The sequence below is a fragment of the Phyllobates terribilis genome, unplaced genomic scaffold (assembly GCF_046119375.1).
Source record: "Phyllobates terribilis strain yellow unplaced genomic scaffold, ASM4611937v1 Scaffold_2__4_contigs__length_985480577, whole genome shotgun sequence".
In the NCBI taxonomy this organism is placed as follows: Eukaryota; Metazoa; Chordata; class Amphibia; order Anura; family Dendrobatidae; genus Phyllobates; species Phyllobates terribilis.
This window is the reverse complement of record NW_027362762.1, coordinates 113,020,173-113,041,072: the sequence shown is the minus strand read 5'-3', so window position 1 is coordinate 113,041,072 and position 20,900 is coordinate 113,020,173. Positions and strand designations below refer to the sequence as shown.

Here is a 20,900-nt window from a genome sequence, read left to right as displayed (position 1 = left end):
CACTCAACCCGGATAAGCCCACACCATCTTTTTAATGTGACGACCCTGAGCACGGGTCGGGTCCGGGCCACGGCTGCACCCCATCTCTCCATCACAGGACCCGACTCCGAGTCCCCCATCTCCCAGGGTAAACAAAGGGCTTTTCGAGTAGAGGCGTCACAGGCGAGACAGGTTACATGAATTCTTTGGAATTCTGGGGTAACCGTTACTCAGGGTAACCATAGACCATGTGCTGCAGCGTCTCTCAGGCACACAGGGGTATTGACCCGCAGGCACAGACACGTAGGTTGTTTCACTTGCTGACCAAACACACTTCACAAGAGTCCTCATAAACGGTAGAACAGTAGCATTTAATAAGAAGCCGCACAGCCAGTGCAAGTTAAGTCTTTTGAGCAACAAGCTCCAGTGACAAACAGTACAGTTTCCTTAGCAGCACAGCAGTTCACAGTCTTCCCAGTAGTACAGGACAGCACAGTTTTAATGCAAAGTCACATTAATGAACACAGTATTCTGTACAGCACAGTGAGATGGAGGAGAGGGGGAGAGTTTGCTGAGGGAGATGATCCCTGTGACACCATTTCTTTCAGTCCTTATCTTTCTGCCTGACAATACTCTGCACTGCTAGTTCAGGAACTCTACCTGACCTGTGCTTAGCTTCACTCCTGACTTGAATCCTTTTCACTTGCAGGGCATTTCTGTGAGATACAGATCACACACACCATCTTTCTCTTCAGCTCCAACCAGACAGTAAACAACTTCCCCACAATCCCCCTGGGACTCTGCTAAAACACCCCCCTTCTGCTGTGACTGTGTTAACCCCTCTAGTTTCTGGATGCTTCTGGAGCACAACACTTCTTGTCTCATGTGTTTGTGTTACTTCTAATAGTTGCTAAATGCTTTTAAAGCAACAGCACTACTTCTGCATGTCACACTCTTCCCTCCTTTTTGAATGTCATCCTCGACATTTATCTTAATTGGTCAATCTGACCAATTTTGAGACAGTGGTGAAAGTTGGATAACTTTATATACAAATTGACATTGTGAAATTGGTATAACGTTCATAAACATTGATAGCAACCTAATTTTACGACATTTTTCTTGTAGGATTCCTGTAAGAAATAAACAATTAACTCAATTAAAACAATCAGAATCTCTTCAGCTGGTGCTTTTCGTACGTCTTCAAACAACTCTCTCTCTCTATGCTTTAACAATTCTTTGTTTCTACAAAGTCTTTTAAGGAAAATCAAAGCATGAAAAAATGGTGAATACCACTCAATTCAGCTTACCTGGTCCGAGTCAACATCCTCCTGGTGGGTTGTTCCTCTGAGACCACGGGTTCTTCGGTCTCAGAAGTTTCTTCTGCCGCACTCATTTCCCTTGCTTCCTCAGGTGCTCTTGGAGCTGCCTCTGTAAGTTCCTGTACTTCTCCTGAGTTGCTTGTTTCCGCACGGTCTGGTAATTCCGCTCCTCCTAAGTGTTGATCGGTCTATTCAGGGGCCGGTGTTCGTCCTTCAGATCTGAATTGGACTTCATCTGTACTCCTTGCTACGAACTCTGGAGCCTCAGGACTTAGTTCATTCTCCTGAGGATGGTACATCCCTCTCCTTGCCGGTCCAAGAAATACAATGGTGTGTTCTCCTCGATAGGAACTTTCAAGGTCACTATCCAACTCCGGAGCTTCAGTCTGTGGTGGTCCCTTAGTCGATCTCGGACAATGTCGGTCTACTTCTGGGAAGTCTTGTTGTGGTGGGAGATAATCACAGGGTAGCAGTAAATTCTGATAGACTATTCTGGTTTTCTTGTGTTTACACTGGGCTGTCATCAGCTTTCCTCCTTACGACCACATACACCTTGTCTTCGCAGTATGAACGAAGTTTTCCTGGACCGCCTTTCTCACGTACGTTCTTGACTAGCACCCGGCTTCCCAGTGCTAATTCTGCTCCATAACATTTTTGATCATAGTACTTGTTACTCTTGCTCTGTCCTTGCGTAACCACTTTGGACACTATGTTGTATGCCTCTGCCATCCATTCCTTCCATTTCTGAACGTACTCCGGATACGTTCTGTAAGTCTCTGACACCAGAGTATCGAACATGATGTTGATTGGCAGTCTTGGCGATCATCCATAAAATATGAAAAAGGGTGAGTAACCCGTTGCATCACTCTTTGTACAGTTATAGGCATGTACCACTTTTGACAGGGAACTCTTTCCAGTCTTTCTTCTCATCAGCTGTTAAAGTGCGCAACATTGACAATGTCCGGTTAAAACGTTCCACTTGTCCATTACCCTCTGGGTGATAGGGCTTTGTGTGAGATCTCTGAATTCTAAAGTATTTTCCTAGCTTGGCAAAGAACTGGTTCTCAAATTCTCTTCCTTGGTCATGGTGTTCCCCTTTAGGGAACCCAAACCTCAAAGAAAAATTATTGAAGATCTTCTCTGCCGCTGTTTGACCTGATTTATTGATGTTGGCATATGCTTGAGCAAATTGAGTGAAATGGTCCATCACCATCAAGATGTATTCGTAACCACCCTTGCACGTCTCGAGATGTAGAAAGTCTATTGAGACCATTTCAAACTGATACGTTGTTTGGATGTTGCCCATAGGTGCCCAGGTTGACGTATTGGGACGTTTATCTTTCAGACACCCACACTCCCTGGTCATGTACCTCTCAATCTCTCTGCATGTACGGCCAGAAGAAACATTCACTGATCAAATTTGTGGTCCTTTCCACTCCCAGGTGTCCCATGTTTTCATGGAGTTCTTTGAAGACCAACCTACAGAATACTGTGGGTAGTACCAACTGCCGGTTTTGTCCTCCTTTACGATACAGGATAACGTCTTCACTGAGGTAGAGCTTCATCCATTCTTTAATTAAAACAGATACTTCTGGTGACTCATTGTCTCTCTCTCGTTTACTTGGAAACCGATTTTGGTCCACATAAAGTAGTATTCTACCAATTATCTGATCTTCCCATTGTGCTCTATGGATTTTCCCTTTTGGTAGTTGTTGAATAGACCGGGGGTGATCTTGTTCTCTCGCTTTTATGGTGGTTTCCACCATCAACGGATGCCACAATGGTGTGTCTTCCTCCTGATAAGCTTCTACTGCTTGGGTAGTGCTCTCAATTGCTTCCAGACTGACTTCCTCTGAGCATTCTTGCATGAACTTCTCTGTCTCTAGTGGTATTCTTGACAATCTGTCAGCATCCGCATTGCATTTTCCTGGCCTGTACTTGATGCTGAAATTGAAGTCAGCTAGTTCAGCGACCCATTTCTGACCCGCTGCATTCAGTTTGTCTTTAATAACGACATAGGTTAAAGGGTTGTTGTCATTGTATGCCTCAAACTCTTTGCTGTAGTAGACAATCTCTAAATTATTGACAGATAGCCCATTTCAATGCCAGGAACTCGGAACTCCAATTTTCTGGAATGTAGATGGTAATTCTTCTCGGCATCTGTCAACATTCTAGAACCGTAATCCATGACTCTCATTTTTCCATTTTGATGCTGATACAGAGCAGCTCACAGTCCAACTTGAGAAGCGTCACAATGAAGAACAAATGGTAAATTGAAATCAGGATATCCCAAGATGGGTGGTTTTACCAGGTAGCCTACTAGTTCTTCCAATACCTCCTGGTGGTCTGCTGTCCAGAGAATGGGCTGTTGGGATGAAACGGCGTTGTTTCTTTTAAGCCCGGTCCTACCTGAATTCTTCTTTTTCTCCGTGGGTGTTGTTGTCTCTGTCACACCATCTTTCTCTTCAGCTCCATCCAGACAGTAAACAACTTCCCAACAATCCCCCTGGGGCTCTGCTAAAACACCCCCCTTCTCCTGTGACTGTATTAACCCCTCTAGTTGCTGGATGCTTCAGGAGCACAACACTTCCTGTCTCATGTGCTTGTGTTACTTCTAATAGTTACTGAATGCTTTTAAAGCAACAGCATTACTTCTGCATGTCATAGTTGATTTAAAAAAAAGGCTCAACTGTCCACAATTTCACACCACTTGGACCTTTTTTCCTACTTTTTTCCAGTACATTATTTGGCAAAAACAGAATGAGGACACGTTTGGTAATCGATCTGGACACTGGCACAGTCCTAGGCTTAGAGCCCACCAGAGGTGCTCAGAAGGAGGCCTCTATATCCCTCATGGGGAGATTATCAGCTGGGTCGCAGAAGAAGTGGATAATTTTGGGTCTCAGGATAGGACGAGGATGAACACTGGAAAGGCACATAACCAAGGGTACTTCACTAACTAAAGACTATGTCTTAATCTGTATGCTGCAGCCTTGTATAGAAGAATGGCACAGTAAAAGTGAGTCTGTTAATCCGGATCTATGATCTCCTTTCTTGTTTGAAGCTGGTTCCGGTCCCATGGACAATGTAACAGTGAGTACAGAAAACCCTCCATCACACTACACACTCCACTCTCAGTCCTTTATACAACCCCTGGCAAAAATTATGGAATCACTGGGCTCGGAGGATGTTCATTCAGTTGTTTAATGTTGTTGAAAAAAAGCAGATCACAGACATGGCACAAAACTAAAGTCATTTCAAATGGCAACTTTATGGCTTTAAGAAACACTAAAAGAAATCAAGATAAAAAAATGTGGTACTCAGCAAGGGTAATTTTTTTCAGACCAAGCAGAGGGAAAAAATTATGGAATCACTCAATTCTGAGGAAAAAATTATGGAATCATGAAAAACAAACACACAAAAGAACACTCCAATACATCACTAGTATTTTGTTGCACCACCTCTGGCTTTAATAGTAACATAGTAACATAGTAACATAGTTTGTAAAGCCGAATAAAGACTTGCGTCCATCAAGTTCGACCTGTTAGCTCTGTAATTGCTAAAGTTGATTCAGAGGAGGGCAAAAACCCCAAATGATTTAGCCAATCTTCACCTGAGGAAAAATTCCCTCCCGACTCTGAAACCAGCAGTCAGAATAAATCCCTGTATCAACCTACTATTTTATTTTATTTTTAAGTATACGCTGAAATCTGCCTGGTATCTAGAAATGCATCCAGTCCCCGCTTGAACTGGTTTAGTGAATCTGACATTACCGTCTCCTCACTCAGTGAATTCCATATTCTCACTGCTCTTACCGTAAAGAACCCCTTCCTATGCTGGTGCTGAAACCTTTTCTCTTCCAGTCTTAGTGAATGCCCTCTTGTTACCGTAATATCCCTCCTTTTGAACAAATCCCAGGCAAGATCTCTATACTGTCCCCTAACATATTTGTACACATTTATTATGTCCCCCCTCAACCTTCTCTTTTCCAGGCTGAATAGTCCTAGTTTTGCCAACCTCTCTGGGTATTGCAGTCCCTCCATTCCCTTTATTAATTTTGTTGCCCTCCTTTGTACCTTTTCAAGCTCGTTTATATCCTTTCTATATATTGGGGCCCATAACTGAGCACAGTATTCCAAGTGTGGTCTGACCAGTGCTTTGTACAGTGGAAGAACAATGTTCTCATCCTTTGCAGCTATACCTCTTCTGATACATCCCATTACCCTGTTTGCCCTTACAGCAGCGGCCTGACTTTGGGCACTCCAATTTAGTTTGCTATCAATCAAGATGCCCAAGTCCTTCTCCATCTCTGAATTCCCCAATGATTTCCCATTCAGTGAGTACTGGTGACTTCCATTTTTCCTTCCCATATGTATGACCTTACATTTCTCCTCGTTAAACCTCATTTACCATTTAATGCTCCACCTACCCAGCTTATCCAAATCCCTCTGTAGGTCTGCACTGTCCTCTTTTGTATTGTTTTACATAACTTTGTGTCATCTGCAAATATTGACATTTTACTATTTATCCCGTTGAATATGTCGTTAATAAAGATATTAAATAACATTGGGCCTAGTACAGACCCCTGTGGTACCCCACTAGTGACGCTTACCCAATCTGAGTATATTCCATTTATAACCACCCTCTGCCTTCTATCCTTTAGCCAGTTAGCTACCCACTTGCAGACATTTTCCCCCAGCCCCATCATTCTCATTTTGTATACCAACCTATTATGTGGCATGCTATCGAACGCTTTTGAGAAGTCGAGATACACGACATCCACTGGTTCCCCCTGATCTACTCGAGAGCTAACCTCCTCGTAGAAGTCAATCAGGTTTGTTTGGCAGGAGCGATTCCTCATGAATCCATGTTGGTTCGGGATTAAAAGATTATTAGCATCAAGATGCTCCGTAATTGCCTCTTTAATGAAGCTTTCAAAAATTTTGCCCACAACAGACGTCAGACTCACCGGCCGATAGTTTCCGGCGTCACTTTTCGCTCCCTTTTTGAATATTGGCACTACATTCGCCTGTCGCCAATCAAGTGGTACAGACCCAGTCTCAACAGAGTCCTTAAATATAAGATATAACGGTCTGGATATCACATTACTTAGTTCCCTTAGTACCCGTGGGTGTATGCCATCAGGTCCTGGTGATTTGTTTATTTTAATGTTACTGAGGCGTTTCTGTACCTCAACTTGGGTTAGATTAGTCATACTTAGTGGAGGATTAAGTTTGTCGCTTCTCATTTCTCCTATTAGTTCTATTTCCTTTGTGAAAGTTGTCGAAAAAAAATTATTTAATAGATTAGCTTTATCCTCATCTTTCTCTATGATTTTGCCTTCCTCACTTTTTATCGGTCCAATATTATCCGATTTAACCCTTTTACTATTTATATACGTAAAGAACAGTTTGGGATTTGATCTACTTTCCCTAGCAATACGTCTCTCTGTTTCCTCCTTCGTTATTTTTATTTGTTTTTTACAGGTTCTCGTTTTTTCCTTGTAACACATTAGTGCCTCCTTACTGTTTTCCTGTTTTAATCTCTTGAATGCCTCTTTTTTGCTATTTAACGCCCCTTTTACGTTCTTGTTCAACCATATTGGTTTCCTCTTATTTCTGGCCCTTTTATTCCCATACGGTATATACCTCTCGCACTGAGTATTCAGAATTCTTTTGAAGGTTTCCCATTTACTATTCGTATTCCATTGATTAAGTACTTTGTCCCAGTCAATAAGTTGAAGGTTTTCTATCAGCTGATCAAACTTCGCCCTCCTAAAGTTTAATGTTTTTGTTGTTCCCTTATTGATAACCCTACTGAAGGGCATTTTGAAGTCGATAATATTATGATCGCTATTACCTAGGTGCCCCCCTATCTGTACCTCAGTTATTCTATCAGGCCTATTAGTCAATATTAAGTCCAACACGGCGTTCCCTCTCGTTGGTTCCTGCACTAGTTGGGAGAGATAATTATCCTTAATATTTGTCAAGAACCTTTTTCCTTTCTGAGATCTACAGGTTTCTGTTTCCCAGTCAATATCCAGGTAGTTGAAATCCCCCATTACAATCACTTCATTATGTAATAACAGCTTGCAGTCTCTGAGGCATGGACTTAATGAGTGACAAACAGTACTCTTCATCAATCTGGCTCCAACTTTCTCTGATTGCTGTTGCCAGATCAGCTTTGCAGGTTCGAGCCTTGTCATGGACCATTTTCTTCAACTTCCATCAAAGATTTTCAATTGGATTGAGATCCGGACTATTTGCAGGCCATGACATTGACCTTATGTGTCTTTTTACAAGGAATGTTTTCACAGTTTTTGCTCTATGGCAGGACGCATTATCATCTTGAAAAATGATGTCATCATCCCCAAACATCCTTTCAATTGATGGGATAAGAAAACTGTCCAAAATATCAATGTAAACTTGGGCATTTATTGAAGATGTAATGACAGCCATCTCCCCAGTGCCTTTACCTGACATGTAGCCCCATATCATCAATGACTGTGGAAATTTGCATTCTCTCTTCATGCGGTCATCTTTATAAATCTCATTGGAACGACACCAAACAAAAGTTCCAGCATTATCACCTTGCCCAGTGCAGATTCGCGATTCATCACTGAATATGACTTTCATCCAGTCATCCACAGTCCACAATTGCTTTTCCTTAGCCCATTGTAACCTTGTTTTTTCTGTTTATGTATTAATGGTGGCTTTTGTTTAGCTTTTCTGTATGTAAATCCCATTTCCTTTAGGCGGTTTCTTACAGTTCGGTCACAGACATTGACTCCAGTTTCCTCCCATTCATTCCTCATTTGTTTTGTTGTACATTTCCTGTTTTGGAGACATATTGCTTTAAGTTTCCGGTCTTGACACTTTGATGTCTTCCTTGGTCTACCAGTATGTTTGCTTTTCCATGTTGTTTGTATTTGGTCCAGATTTTAGACACAGCTGACTGTGAACAACCAACATCTTTTGCAACATTGCGTGATGATTTACCTTCTTTTAAGAGTTTGACAATCCTCTCCTTTGTTTCAATTTTCAATTGACATCTCTCGTGTTGGAGCCATGATTCATGTCAGTCCACTTGGTGCAACAGCTCTCCATGGTGTGATCACTCCTTTTTAGATGCAGACTAACGAGCAGATCTAATTTGATGCAGGTGTTAGTTTTGAAAATGAAAATTTACAGTGTGATTCCATAATTTTTTCCTCAGAATTGAGTGATTCCATAATTTTTCCCTCTGCTTGGTCTGGAAAAAATTACCCTTACTGAGTACCACATTTTTTATCTTGATTTCTTTTAGTGTTTCTTAAAGCTATAAAGTTGCCATTTGAAATTACTTTAGTTTTGTGCCATGTCTGTGATCTGCTTTTGTTCAACAACATTAAACAACTGAATGAACATCCTCCAAGCCCGGTGATTCCATAATTTTTGCCAGGAGTTGTAGAAGAGGGAACAAGGAAAAAGAAAAAGAAAAGGCGGTTTGGAAGGAAACCTGATGAAGGTGTTTTTTTCCGCTGAAACGCGTTGTGATTAATAAATTTTTTTTTATCTCACTTATTTACCTCATCCTAGCTATTTGGCGCTCCTTCCAAACCGCCTTTTCTTTTTCTTTTTCCTTGTTGCCTACTTCCCTCTTTGAGGTTTGCGGTGGAGCTGCATATTGCTTGGAGATTTTCTACGACCTTGCCTTTACCCCTTGTCTCTCCAGGACCTTGCTGATGCTTGGTCACATGACCGCTGGAATCCAACCCTTCAGGGGTGTGTGAGCTGCCAGCGGCTGGGACACGTGACTGCCGGTCTAAAGCCCTCCTGCGGCATGCAAGCTGTGTCAGCATCTCCCTCTTGTCTTGTCCGAGGTTGTGCAGGGGTGCACAACCTAGTAAGGTGAGCCCTACCAGTTTCTTTTGACCCCTTCATATCCAAATTTCATCCATTTGCGCCCCTTTGTCCTTTCTTCTTTTCTTTATAGAAGAGGGGAGACAGTGAAGAGAACTCAGTTCCGGCTCACAGCATGATGATAGCGGTAATGGTGCTCCCCCTTCACATGCTACTGTGAATCGGGCAGGATGAATCAGCTGTCAGGTTCACTTTATTCCTAATTAGGTCATTCCTAATCTCATTGCTCCCAATTTTGTTACGACCTTTCCTTTTTTCAGATCAACTTTGAACACCTTTATACTGATATATGAATGTAATTGTCCACCAAAAAAAAATAGGTGTCTTGCTCCATTCGGAGACAATTTAGATAATTTAGCTAGTCAATGCACTGTGTTCCCATCTTGGTACAAGGTATATGGCCGTCTAACAGTCTATAATCGTGGGTCTACTTAATCCTTAAATGTTCAAGGAATTTTCCATTTTTGCGCTTTCATTTTTTCCTCCTCTTCCTCACAGAGCCATACCCTTTTTTATTTTTCTGTCCTCATAGCCGTATGAGGGCTTGTTTTTGAGGACAGTAGTAGTTTTGAATGATAACATACATTTTACCATAAAATGTACTAGAAAAAAAAAAATCCAAGTGCAGTGAAGTTGTGTTATAAAACTGGTGGAATTCCACTATTGCTTTTTAGGTTTTGTTTTTTTTAACGGTATAATTCTCTAGGTCAGTACAATTACAGTGATACCAAACTTGTCCTAATTTTTTTTAGATTTTAGTGGTGAAAAAAAATTCAGAAATTTGTATTGTTTGTGCCACTGTTTTCTGAGAAGTTTTTTCCCCCCGGTGTTTAATGTACAGTACCATTTAAATAATTAAAAATTTGATAGAATGGAATTTTTGGACACAACGATACCAAATATGTTTATTTTTTAAAATTTTGTCATTGATTAGTATTGAAAAGGGAACAGAGAAGTGATTTTAAACCGATATAGATATTGAGCCTCTATACTGCACTATGCGAACAGGTCATGCTGGAATTTCACACTTCAGAGAGGTTTTTTGACCGATCGGTGGGGGATGTCAGGACCCGAAGCCCCACCGATCAGCTACACTATGCAAGCCCTGTAACATATAAAAACTTTATATTTACCAAATTCAATATAGGACAGTATTTTTGTCTCTTTGGTCTAAAATGTGTAAAATAAAACTCCAAAATTTAATATTTTCAAATTGTGGAATAGGAACAGGGAAAATAGGAAATGTTCTTCACTGGTAGGGCCATATGAGAAAAGAAGAGCTCACTAGCAGATCAGACAGAAATGGTGGCCTCTATTCAACGCTAGATTGGCTTTTACACATAGGCAAGTTACTTTCAGTTGCTTTGTTAGTTGCTTTGTTAGTTGCTTTTGTCATTGATTTGCAGAATCATATTTTGAGCTTAGTTTTTAGAGATTTGTATAAATCATTTAACCTAGATGCTGAGCAGATCAAAAAAACGAAATATGTATAAAAAATTATATAGAGGCATGGAAGACTCACAGCCATCGTAATTCATGTAAGTGACTGAAAACCCCTTGATGCAAGTACGTGATACAGTTGTTACTAAGATATCTAGAAGATACAAAATAAAAGGTTTGGTAATATTGCAAAAGGAAATAGGTAAATTATTCATCAAGTAAGCAAAATGGTCAAATTCAATTAAAAAGTATGAAGAATTGAAAGGAATCTGTCAGTAGGATCAACTCTCTTAAGCTGTCTACATTGGCATGAAGGTCATAGGAAGCTGAATAAAGTGATACCTTGACCTCTGTGATCTGATGTCTTCTTCCAGAGAAACCCACGATTTTCTTATATGTAAATAAGCAGTTAAGATCTATGGGTCAGACACAGATCTCCCTGAGAATCTGCCCCAAGAACTTATTTTAAATAAAAGGGGGCATTACTAATGTGAGACATGTAATGACTGACATTTTTCTCTCATAATCACACACAGCTCTGCAGTGAGATCAGAGATAACAGAGTACAGCAGAAGTGAATTTTGTTTCATTACAAACATTTGCAGCAGCACTTGTCTTCTCATAGTACTGGAAGCTTTGCCTCAGAGATTTGCCTGATTGTAACCAGCACATTACAGCAAAGTTGAACCATGTCTCATTACAAGCACAACAAGCACGTTTTTATTCTCACAATGTTGTCAGCTCTGCTGTACTGCCCTTTGCCCCACACTTGCTGCCTGTGAGATGGAAGCTGAAGCACTGTGAGAGAACTGCAGCTGCAAATGTGTTTGTAATGAGACAAACTTCACTTCTGCTGTACTGTGTTAGCTCTCATCTCACTACAGAGCTGTATGTGATTATGAGAGCAAAATGTCAGCCATTACACGTCTCATACTGGTAACGCCCCCTTTGTTTTAAAATAAGTCTGGAGACAGATTCACAGGGAGATCTATGCCCATCCCATAGTCCTGGACAACTCATTTACATATAGGAAAAACATGCAGTTCTCTAGAATAAGACATTGGATCTCAGATATCAAGGTATCATTTTATTCAACTCTCTTTTGACCTGCATGCCCATATAGACGGCTTAGAAGGCTTCATCCTACTGACTCATTTCCTTTTAGACCTTATTCAGACATCTATGTTTTTCACAGATAAAACATGTACACAATACATTCTATAGTGCTGTTCACGTCTGTTTTTTATGGACTGTGTGTTCATGCAAAAATCATGGAGACATGTTAGTTTTTGTTTTTGTCACCACGGAAAAAAATTACCAATACAATTCTATGGGTTTGTGAAAAACACAAACAGCGCACGGTTGGCATCAGTGTGTAGACCTTGTATAACACTGCAATGAATAGGAGGTTTGTTATTTATTTATTTATTTATCCATCCATGAAAAATTCTGATGAAACTCAGATCCAAAACACTGATGACATGTGGCGCCCTGCTGCGCATTGGTGCCACAGAACCCAGAAGGGTGCATGGATGGACTTCTCCACAAGAGGCCCTCACACATTCACACACCTCCACCCTACCACCTCAGACCAGCAGAGGGAGCCCATTAGGGATATATATAGGGATGGTGGAGCCAGGCAGCTCAGTTTAGTGTTTAGTCTGAAGTGAGTGCAGACAGTTTGTCTCTCAGTCAGAGAGGGACAGAGCTCAGAGTTGAGCTGAGAGCATGCTGACGCTCAGAGAGCAGTGAGGAGGCAGCGAGCTGGCTGCTGTGCTTAGCCGAGCCAAGGCCTACAGCACGTGTGAAGGCCTAGTGAGGGCCTTGAGTGGGCCGAAGGCGAGAGGAGAAGGAAGAAGTAGCAAGGGGGCAGAGGAGCATACCAGGCTCACCCCGATATATATACCGGACACTGGGTCCGCACCTACAGGGACATTTATACTCAGTAGGAACCACTGGAACCCCTGGAGGACTATAGGTCCCAGGTTCACCAAACGCTGGCTACAGTACCAGGGCTAGGAGTCACGGAGGTCCCAGCGTTCAGGGAGAGTGATCTCCAAAGAGAGGGCCCTGCCACCAGGTCAGCAGGTGCAAATAGAGACAGTAACCAAGCTAGGCCTAGCTCCAGGCAGGTCAGAAGCTTACAGAAGAAAGCAACGGATCGGGAGGCCCTATACCCGCTCACTGGGGAGAGTCCAAAAGTGCGCCCTTCACCTGGAGTACCCTGGACCGTGCCTTCAGCATCACCAGTAAAGGTACTGAAGCTTACCCCCGTGTGAGTGTCCGTCCTTCCTCCGGGACCGTCCTGCCGTCTCTCCCCTGCACCACCATCTATTACATCCCATGCTGCCCTGAAGCTAGCTCTACCTGTGGAGAGCCACACCATCCCTGCTGCCGTAACACCAGCTCCAGAGGACTGCTCCGCAGCGGCGGCACCCCTTAGCCGCATTCCACAGGTGGTGACACGAACTGTCCAAATCCTCCATATCTATCCCCCTTTTACTGATCGCCCTGGGTCACGAACCGGGCCAGCTACCGTGATATCCTCCAACCAGAGGCCCGGCTGCTGAGAACCCCACGGCCCAGGGGGCGCATCAGACACATGTAACATTTTTTGTGTATATGAAAATCACTGATGTCTTACTTTGAACGAGGCCTACGACTTTTAATATAAACCATTTCCTTAAATTCAGCAAATCAAAGTTCATACTTACAATTTTTGCAGCTGATATAAGCCAAAAAATGCATTCTGGGAGATATTCCTCAAACAGTTTTCCTGGAGAAATCTGGTAGGAAACACAAGGTATATAAAAGTCAATCAGTAAATGATGTATAACAGTTTTACTGCTAGCAGAAAATAAGCAGAGGTCTAACTCTGAATTTTGTTGCTTATTATATTCTATATAGACAAATGTATTGGACACAAGTCTTAATCATTGAAGTCCGATTTTTCATTCAGTCCCATTGCTCAAGTCTATAACATCCTGCCCCTCGCCATGCCGTCAGTCTTTACTAACATTTGTGAAAGAATGGCTCATTCTAAAGTACTCACTGATAAAAGCGTGGTCTTGTAATGGGACCTCATTATTGTAACAAGTTGATGAAATTTCTTTCCTCCTCAATTTCTACAATCAAATGTAAGTGGTAATGAAAAGTGGAAGCATTTAGGAACTACCACAACTCAACCATGAACAGGCGGACCACATACAGTCACAGAGCGGGGTCACTAAATCCTGAGGCACATAGTGTATAAAAGTCACCAGCTGACTCCATAATTGCAGAGTCTAAACCTCCTCTGGCATTAATGTCAGCACAAAATCTGTGCCCGAGGAGCTTCATGGCATGAGCAGAGGTGCAACGGGCTCATTTAGGCGACCATATTTTTGGTCTGAGTGCTGTCCGTGAAAAAAACGTCAGCTTTCGGACCAATGTTCAATTATTCAGTAGAGCAGTGCAGATGAACAATACCAGTTTTTCCACTGACGAAAAAAATTGCAGCCTGTGTGACTTGTTTTTCAGTGACTTTGGCTTCAGGGAGTTTGGAAGGGAGGACTTTGGACTGAATTGCTGTCTGTATTTTATTAATTCTTTACTTCTCTTTTTACTTAACATTCTGTCTATTGCAATCCCCATTAGGAAATGAGCTCCACTATTGACAATGCTATCCAGTGTTCATCTTGCCACATGTATGCATTCCTTGAACAGCCGGTCGGGGTTGCTTACTGCTGCGCGAGATGTGTGCACGTTGTGCGTTTGGAAGCCCAGGTACTGAATCTAAATGAGCAGCTGGCAACACTGAGATCCATTGACAATATGGAAAGGAGTCTGCTGCTCACTGAGCTGCAGCTCACTGGGGTAGATGTGGGGGAGGGTGGTAGTCAGGAGCTGCAGGACAGTGAGGCCATTAGTTGGGTGACAGAAGCGGGGGTAGAGGGAAGAGTGCCAGGGAGGCTAGTCCTGATCTAGCACACCCCAATAAGTTTGCAAAGTTGGCAGATGAGGGGAGTGACGGTACAGGGGTAGCACTGCTGCAGCAAGGCATGTCCCCTGAAAGCTGGAGGAGTGTCAGCTCCAGTAAAGAGGGAAATAGGAGAGCAGGGCAGGCCAGGCAGGTGCTGGTAGTGGTGGACTCAATTATTAGGGGAACAGATAGGGCAATCGGTCACAAAGACAGGGATCGTCGAACAGTGTGCTGCCTACCTGGCGCTCGAGTCCGGCACATCGCTGATCGGGTTGACAGATTACTGGGAGGGGCTGGTGAGGACCCAGCGGTCATAGTGCACATTGGTACAAATGACAAAGTTAGAGGTAGGTGGAAGGTCCTTAAAGATGATTTCAGGGAATTAGGCTGCAAGCTGAAAGCAAGGACCTCCAAGGTGGTATTCTCTGAAATACTACCGGTACCACGTGCCACGCCAGAGATTAGGGAGATAAATAAGTGGTTCAAGAACTGGTGTAGGAAGGAGGGATTTGGGGTCCTGGAGAACTGGGCCAACTTCTCAGTTGGCTACAGACTCTACGCTACGGACCCGCTGCACCTCAATGGGGAGGGTGCAGCTGTGCTGGGGGAGAAAATGGCTAGAAGGTTGGAGGAGTGTTTAAACTAGGGATTGGGGGCGAGGGTATTCATTTTATAGGTGGGGAAGATAGTGCAGATAGTGACCTGGGCACAAATAAAAAAATTGGGGGTGGGGTTAGAACAGTCAATAAAGTAAGAAGGAATAGAGGTACAGAGAGATACATAAAATGCATGCACACTAGTGCCAAAAGCCTCACCAACAAAATGGAGGAATTCGAATTAATTTTGTTGGAAAATAATTATGACATGGTAGGGATATCTGAGACGTGGCTGGACGAGAGCCATGACTGGGCAGTTAATTTACAGGGCTATAGTCTGTTCAGAAATGACCGTACAAACAAGCGAAGGGGGGGTGTGTGTTTATATGTAAAATCATCCTTAAAACCCGTCTTGCGGGAGGATATAGGTGAATCTAATGAAAATGTAGAGTCCCTGTGGGTGGAGATAAGGGGAGGGGGAAAAAATATTAAATTACTGATAGGGGTTTGTTATAAGTCTCCAAAAATAATGGAAGTAGCGGAGAATATCCTCGTAAAGCAAATAGATGAAGCAGCGACTCAAGGAGAAGTCATTATTATGGGAGACTTCAACTACCCTGAAATACATTGGGGGGCAGAAACATGTAGTTGAAGCAAAGGTAATAGGTTTTTGACAACTATGAGAGACAATTACCTTTCACAACTGGTTCAGGACCCAACAAGAAGGGGGGCACTGCTAGACCTAATATTAACCAATAGGCCAGACCGCATATCAAATATACGAGTTGGGGGTCACTTGGGTAATAGTGATCACAAAATAAGACGTTTTCATGTAACCTTTAATAAGATGTGTAGTACAGGGGTTACAAGGACACTAAACTTCAAGAAGGCAAATTTCCAACGGTTGAGAGATGATCTTAGTGCAATAAACTGGGACGATATCCTGAGACATAAAGCTACACAAAGCAAATGGGAGACATTTATTAACATCCTGAATAGGCCTGTGCACAATATATACCCTTTGGGAATAAACATGCTAGAAATAGGAGGAAACAACTATGGCTAAATAAAGCTGTAAGGGATGCAATAAGTGACAAAAAGAAAGCATTTAGAGAACTAAAGCAAGTAGGTAGTGATGATGAGGCATTAAATAAGTATAGAAAATTAAATAAATTATGTAAAAAACAAATCAAGGCAGCAAAGATTGAGGCAGAGAGAATCATTGCCAGAGAAAGTAAAAATAACCCCAAAATATTATTTAACTACATAAATAGTAAAAAACTAAAAAATGATAGTGTTGGCCCCCTTAAAAATAGTCTGGGTGAAAAGGTGGATGAGGATGAGGAAAAAGCCAATATGCTAAATGATTTTTTTTCAACCGTATTTACACAAGAAAATCGCATGACAGAAAACATGATTAGTGATAACAAAAATTCTCCATTAAATGTCACTTGCTTAACCCAGCAGGAAGTACGGCGGCGTCTAAAAATCACTAAAGTTGACAAATCCCCGGGCCAGGATGGGATACACCCGCGAGTACTGCAGGAATTAAGTAACGTCATAGATAGACCATTATTTTTAATCTTTAAAGATTCCATAATAACAGGGTCTGTACCACACGACTGGCGTATAGCAAATGTGGTGCCAATATTCAAAAAGGGGACAAAAACTGAACTTGGAAATTATAGGCCAGTAAGCTTAACCTCTACTGTGGGTAAAATCCTGGAGGGTTTCCTAAGAGATGCTATAATAGAGTATCTGAAGAAGAATAACCTCATGACCCAATATCAACATGGGTTTACGAGGGACCGTTCCTGTCAAACTAATCTGATCAGTTTTTATGAGGAGGAAAGTTCTGGACTGGACCAAGGAAATGCAGTGGATGTTGTGTATATGGACTTTTCAAAAGCTTTTGATACGGTTCCACACAAAAGGTTGATACATAAAATGAGAACAATGGGGATAGGGGAAAATATATGTGGGTTAAGAATTGGCTCAGTGATAGGAAACAAAGGGTGGTTATTAATGGAAAACACTCAGACTGGGTCTCAGTTAACAGTGGGGTACCACAGGGGTCAGTATTGGGCCCCCTTCTTTTTAACATATTTATTAATGACCTTGTAGGGGGCATACAGAGTAAAATTTCAATATTTGCAGATGACACTAAACTCTGCAGGGTAATCAATACAGAGGAGGACAATTTTATATTACAGGAGGATCTATGTAAACTAGAAGCTTGGGCTGATAAATGGCAAATGAGCTTTAATGGGGATAAATGTAAGGTAATGCACTTGGGCAGAGGAAATAAAATGTATAATTATATGCTTAATTGTAAAACACTGGGCAAAACTGTAACTGAAAAACACCTGGGAGTATTGGTGGACGACAAGCTCACGGTTAGTGGCCAGTGTGAGGCAGCTGCTGCAAAGGCAAATAAAATAATGGGATGCATTAAAAGAGGCATAGATGCTCATGAGGAGAACATAATTTTAACTCTATACAAGTCATTAGTGCGACCACACTTAGAATACTGTGTACAGTTTTGGTCTCCGGTGTATAAGAAAGACATAGCTGAACTAGAGAGGGTGCAGAGAAGAGCGACTAAGGTTATTAGAGGACTGGGGGGTCTGCAATACCAAGACAGGTTATTATACTTGGGGTTATTTAGTTTGGAAAAAAGAAGGCTTAGGGGTGATCTTATTACTATGTACAAGTATATGAGGGGACAGTACAAAGACCTCTCTACTGATCTTTTTACTCTGAGGCCAGAGACGGGGGACAAGGGGGCATCTTCTACGTCTGGAGGAAAGAAGGTTTAATCATAATCACAGACGGGGATTCTTTACTGTAAGAGCAGTGAGACTATGGAACTCTCTGCCGCATGATGTTGTAATGAGTGATTCACTATTAAAATTTAAGAAGGGCCTGGATGCCTTTCTTGAAAAGTATAATATTACAGGTTATAAATACTAGATTCCTTGATAGGGCGTTGATCCAGGGAACTAGTCTGATTGTCGTATGGAGTCGGGAAGGAATTTTTTTCCCCATTGTGGAGCTTAGTGTTTGCCACATTGTTTTTTTTTGCCTTCCTCTGGATCAACATGTTAGACTATGGGTTGAACTAGATGGACTTAGTCTTCCTTCAACCTTAAAAACTATGTTACTATGTTACTATATATCCTCTGCCAGTAGGGGATATATTACTCAGCTCTTTGCTTAACTCCTTGCCTGAGCTTTGGCTCTAGTCAGTAGTTGCTACTTGGTTCTAGTCTAGTTGTGTTCCTGTTTTGTCTCTTGTTAGCGACCCAGCTTGTCCACTAGTTCCTTCTGATCTCGCCACTCCTGACCTCAGCTCTGTATCCTGAACCTGTGCTGACTGCCCTGACCTCAGACTTTCTTACTATATCTCTGCCTGTGCCCTTTGTACCTCGTATCCCTGCCTTGACCCATTGGTGAGCTGCTCCAAGTCTGGGCACTGCCCTAGAGTGGAACCTAATGACTATCCTGCGTCTCAAGCCTATCCTCACCATCAGAGGCCTTAGTGAAGACCAGGAGCCACTTAGTCACGCCCCTCCAGGGTAAGTCGGGCCAGTGGCACACACCCACCGTCATCACACCATCAATTGGAAAAGACTGGAAAAACCCTTTACCTTATAATTATCTGTTTACCCGCAGCCACCACTAGGAGGAGATTAGCTTTTACTGCAAAATACCATTAAATCTAAAGAATGCTAAGTATGGTGGCTTACATGCCCACAATTTTATCATTTATTATGGGATGAATGGTATCTGGAGCTCTGACCATATCCACTTCACTCATCACTTTGAAGCAGGAGCAATAGTGGCAAAAAATTATTCAAATAAGACACATTTCTGGATGTAATGTCTAAAAAGTCACATATCATGCAAAAACTAGGGTAGACACTTTCCTAAATTTTACCATTGTAAATATTTAGGTGATGACTTTTTTGCTGCTTCTGTAAATACGCTTTTTTCCCCCTTTTTCTATTTTTAAGCAATTACAGAACTTAGAAGATGCAGTTTTTTTTTACTATTTTCTTGTTCCTTTTAATATTTACTAGATGATGATATGTTTGATTTGTACATAGAGGCATAAAGTTATCGGTGACCGTAAAAAGCAAAAGGCATAAATTTCCGTATCTGTTCTTTTATTTTGCCATTAACCTGTTGGTGTTTGCGGAGGTTGTAATTGTTTGCTGTTTGTTTCTCATTGAAGCTGGCAGGGACATCAATGTTTTTTTTACCTGCACTTATTATATGAAGCCAAGGTCACCATGAAAGATGGATTTGTTTTGTTCTTTTGGTTATGTATCATCTGTTTTCCATAATGGTTTATGTGGCACATAAATGCAGCAATTCCTTTCATTAAAAAGGCAAATGCTTGATTGTGAAGAAATTTTGAAAATGATTACCAGTAAATGTCTAAGTGCTTTACTTTGCTTTTAGAATTCTACTGCATATGGATTTATCTTGGAATCTCTAATTTTTTATCATTCTAAAAAGTTCTGCTAATATAAAATAAGTCATATTTGTTTCCATAAATCTTTACTATGATTTAAAAAAAAAAACAAACAATAATAAATATATACAATATACTGTAATTTGGCAAAAGCATGGGGATATCCGACCATCACACATACCAATGTAACAAAGGTTGCCATAAGTCTAAACTAACCATTTTGATAACTTGTCACAGAAGGTTATCCCACTTAACAATGCCCAAGCGATTGATTGTCAAGTTAGGTTTTGAATGACATTTTTTGTGCTGTGATTTTCCAGTGATACATTTATCTGAGTCAAGATAATGTTTGCTTGATCTGTAAGAGCTTGTTGGACATTCAATTCCGAGACCTTTGGTGTTATATGCAGTTGAGACCCCTTTGTAAACTATAAACAGCCTCTTCTTTTCTCAAGACGCAAGCCGCAAGACCATTTGTTGGGTCAAGTACTGAGAAAAGTTTGTCTCTCAAACAGAATTCCAATTCATTCCAAATTTGTCGGGCCACTCAAATTTGTGTACGCTAACCTCATCAAACCATGTCTTCATGGAGCTCACTTTGTGCATGGTCAAAGAACATAAAAGATCTGTTCTGAAAGAGAATGTCAGCAGGATTTCTCACTCCAAACTATATATATGCTCATGTAGTTCCTTCATAGACAAGTCCAGCAATACCTTTACATGGCCAGTCTGTTCCTCCATTATATGCAAATGAGGCTGGAGAGCTGTGAAGACCCAGGGTTTTCTGTGGGCATAATACTACTAAGACAACACAGGGTGAGGGTAAAACAGTGTGACAATACTTTATTGAACCACCACATGGACAATAAACATATAGAACAGTCCCAGCAAATACCCAAGATGGTGCAACATTACACAGTCTCACCCTTTTTTCCGCTGGCCCGCCTGGGATAGAACAACTGCAACTTTGGGACTTCGAGGGCCAACTACCTCAACCAGTGACCCCCTGCTTTCGGTGGGCCACCACAGAAAGGAGGTAGCGGCAAGCTTAAGAAGCCAACAGTCCATCGAGGTGCAAGGCCAGGAGACTTGAGGGTCCCATCCTGGCCTCTTCAAGAGTTTCCATGGGGCCAGATGACTGGTTGGCCCCAATCTGGCTTCTCCGAATGTCTCCATGGGTTCCAGGTGACCAGAGGGTCCCACCTGGCAACCCCAACCAACATA

The 20,900-nt window shown here is 41.9% G+C and overlaps 1 protein-coding gene across 3 annotated transcripts in view; it reads right to left on the bottom strand.

Annotated features, from left to right (window-relative positions):
- The window catches only part of RXFP2 (relaxin family peptide receptor 2), a 650,298-nt gene that overhangs the window by 128,498 nt on the left and 500,900 nt on the right, over positions 1 to 20,900 (bottom strand). For 2 of the 3 annotated variants that reach the window (XM_073662498.1, XM_073662500.1), the window contains exons 6-7: positions 13,354 to 13,425; positions 10,722 to 10,793 (exon numbers count right to left, since the gene is read on the bottom strand). In XM_073662498.1, the coding sequence (XP_073518599.1) occupies positions 10,722 to 10,793; positions 13,354 to 13,425 (144 nt within the window). The remainder of the gene's footprint in view (positions 1 to 10,721; positions 10,794 to 13,353; positions 13,426 to 20,900) is intronic. The other variant, XM_073662501.1, reaches the window with a different exon arrangement.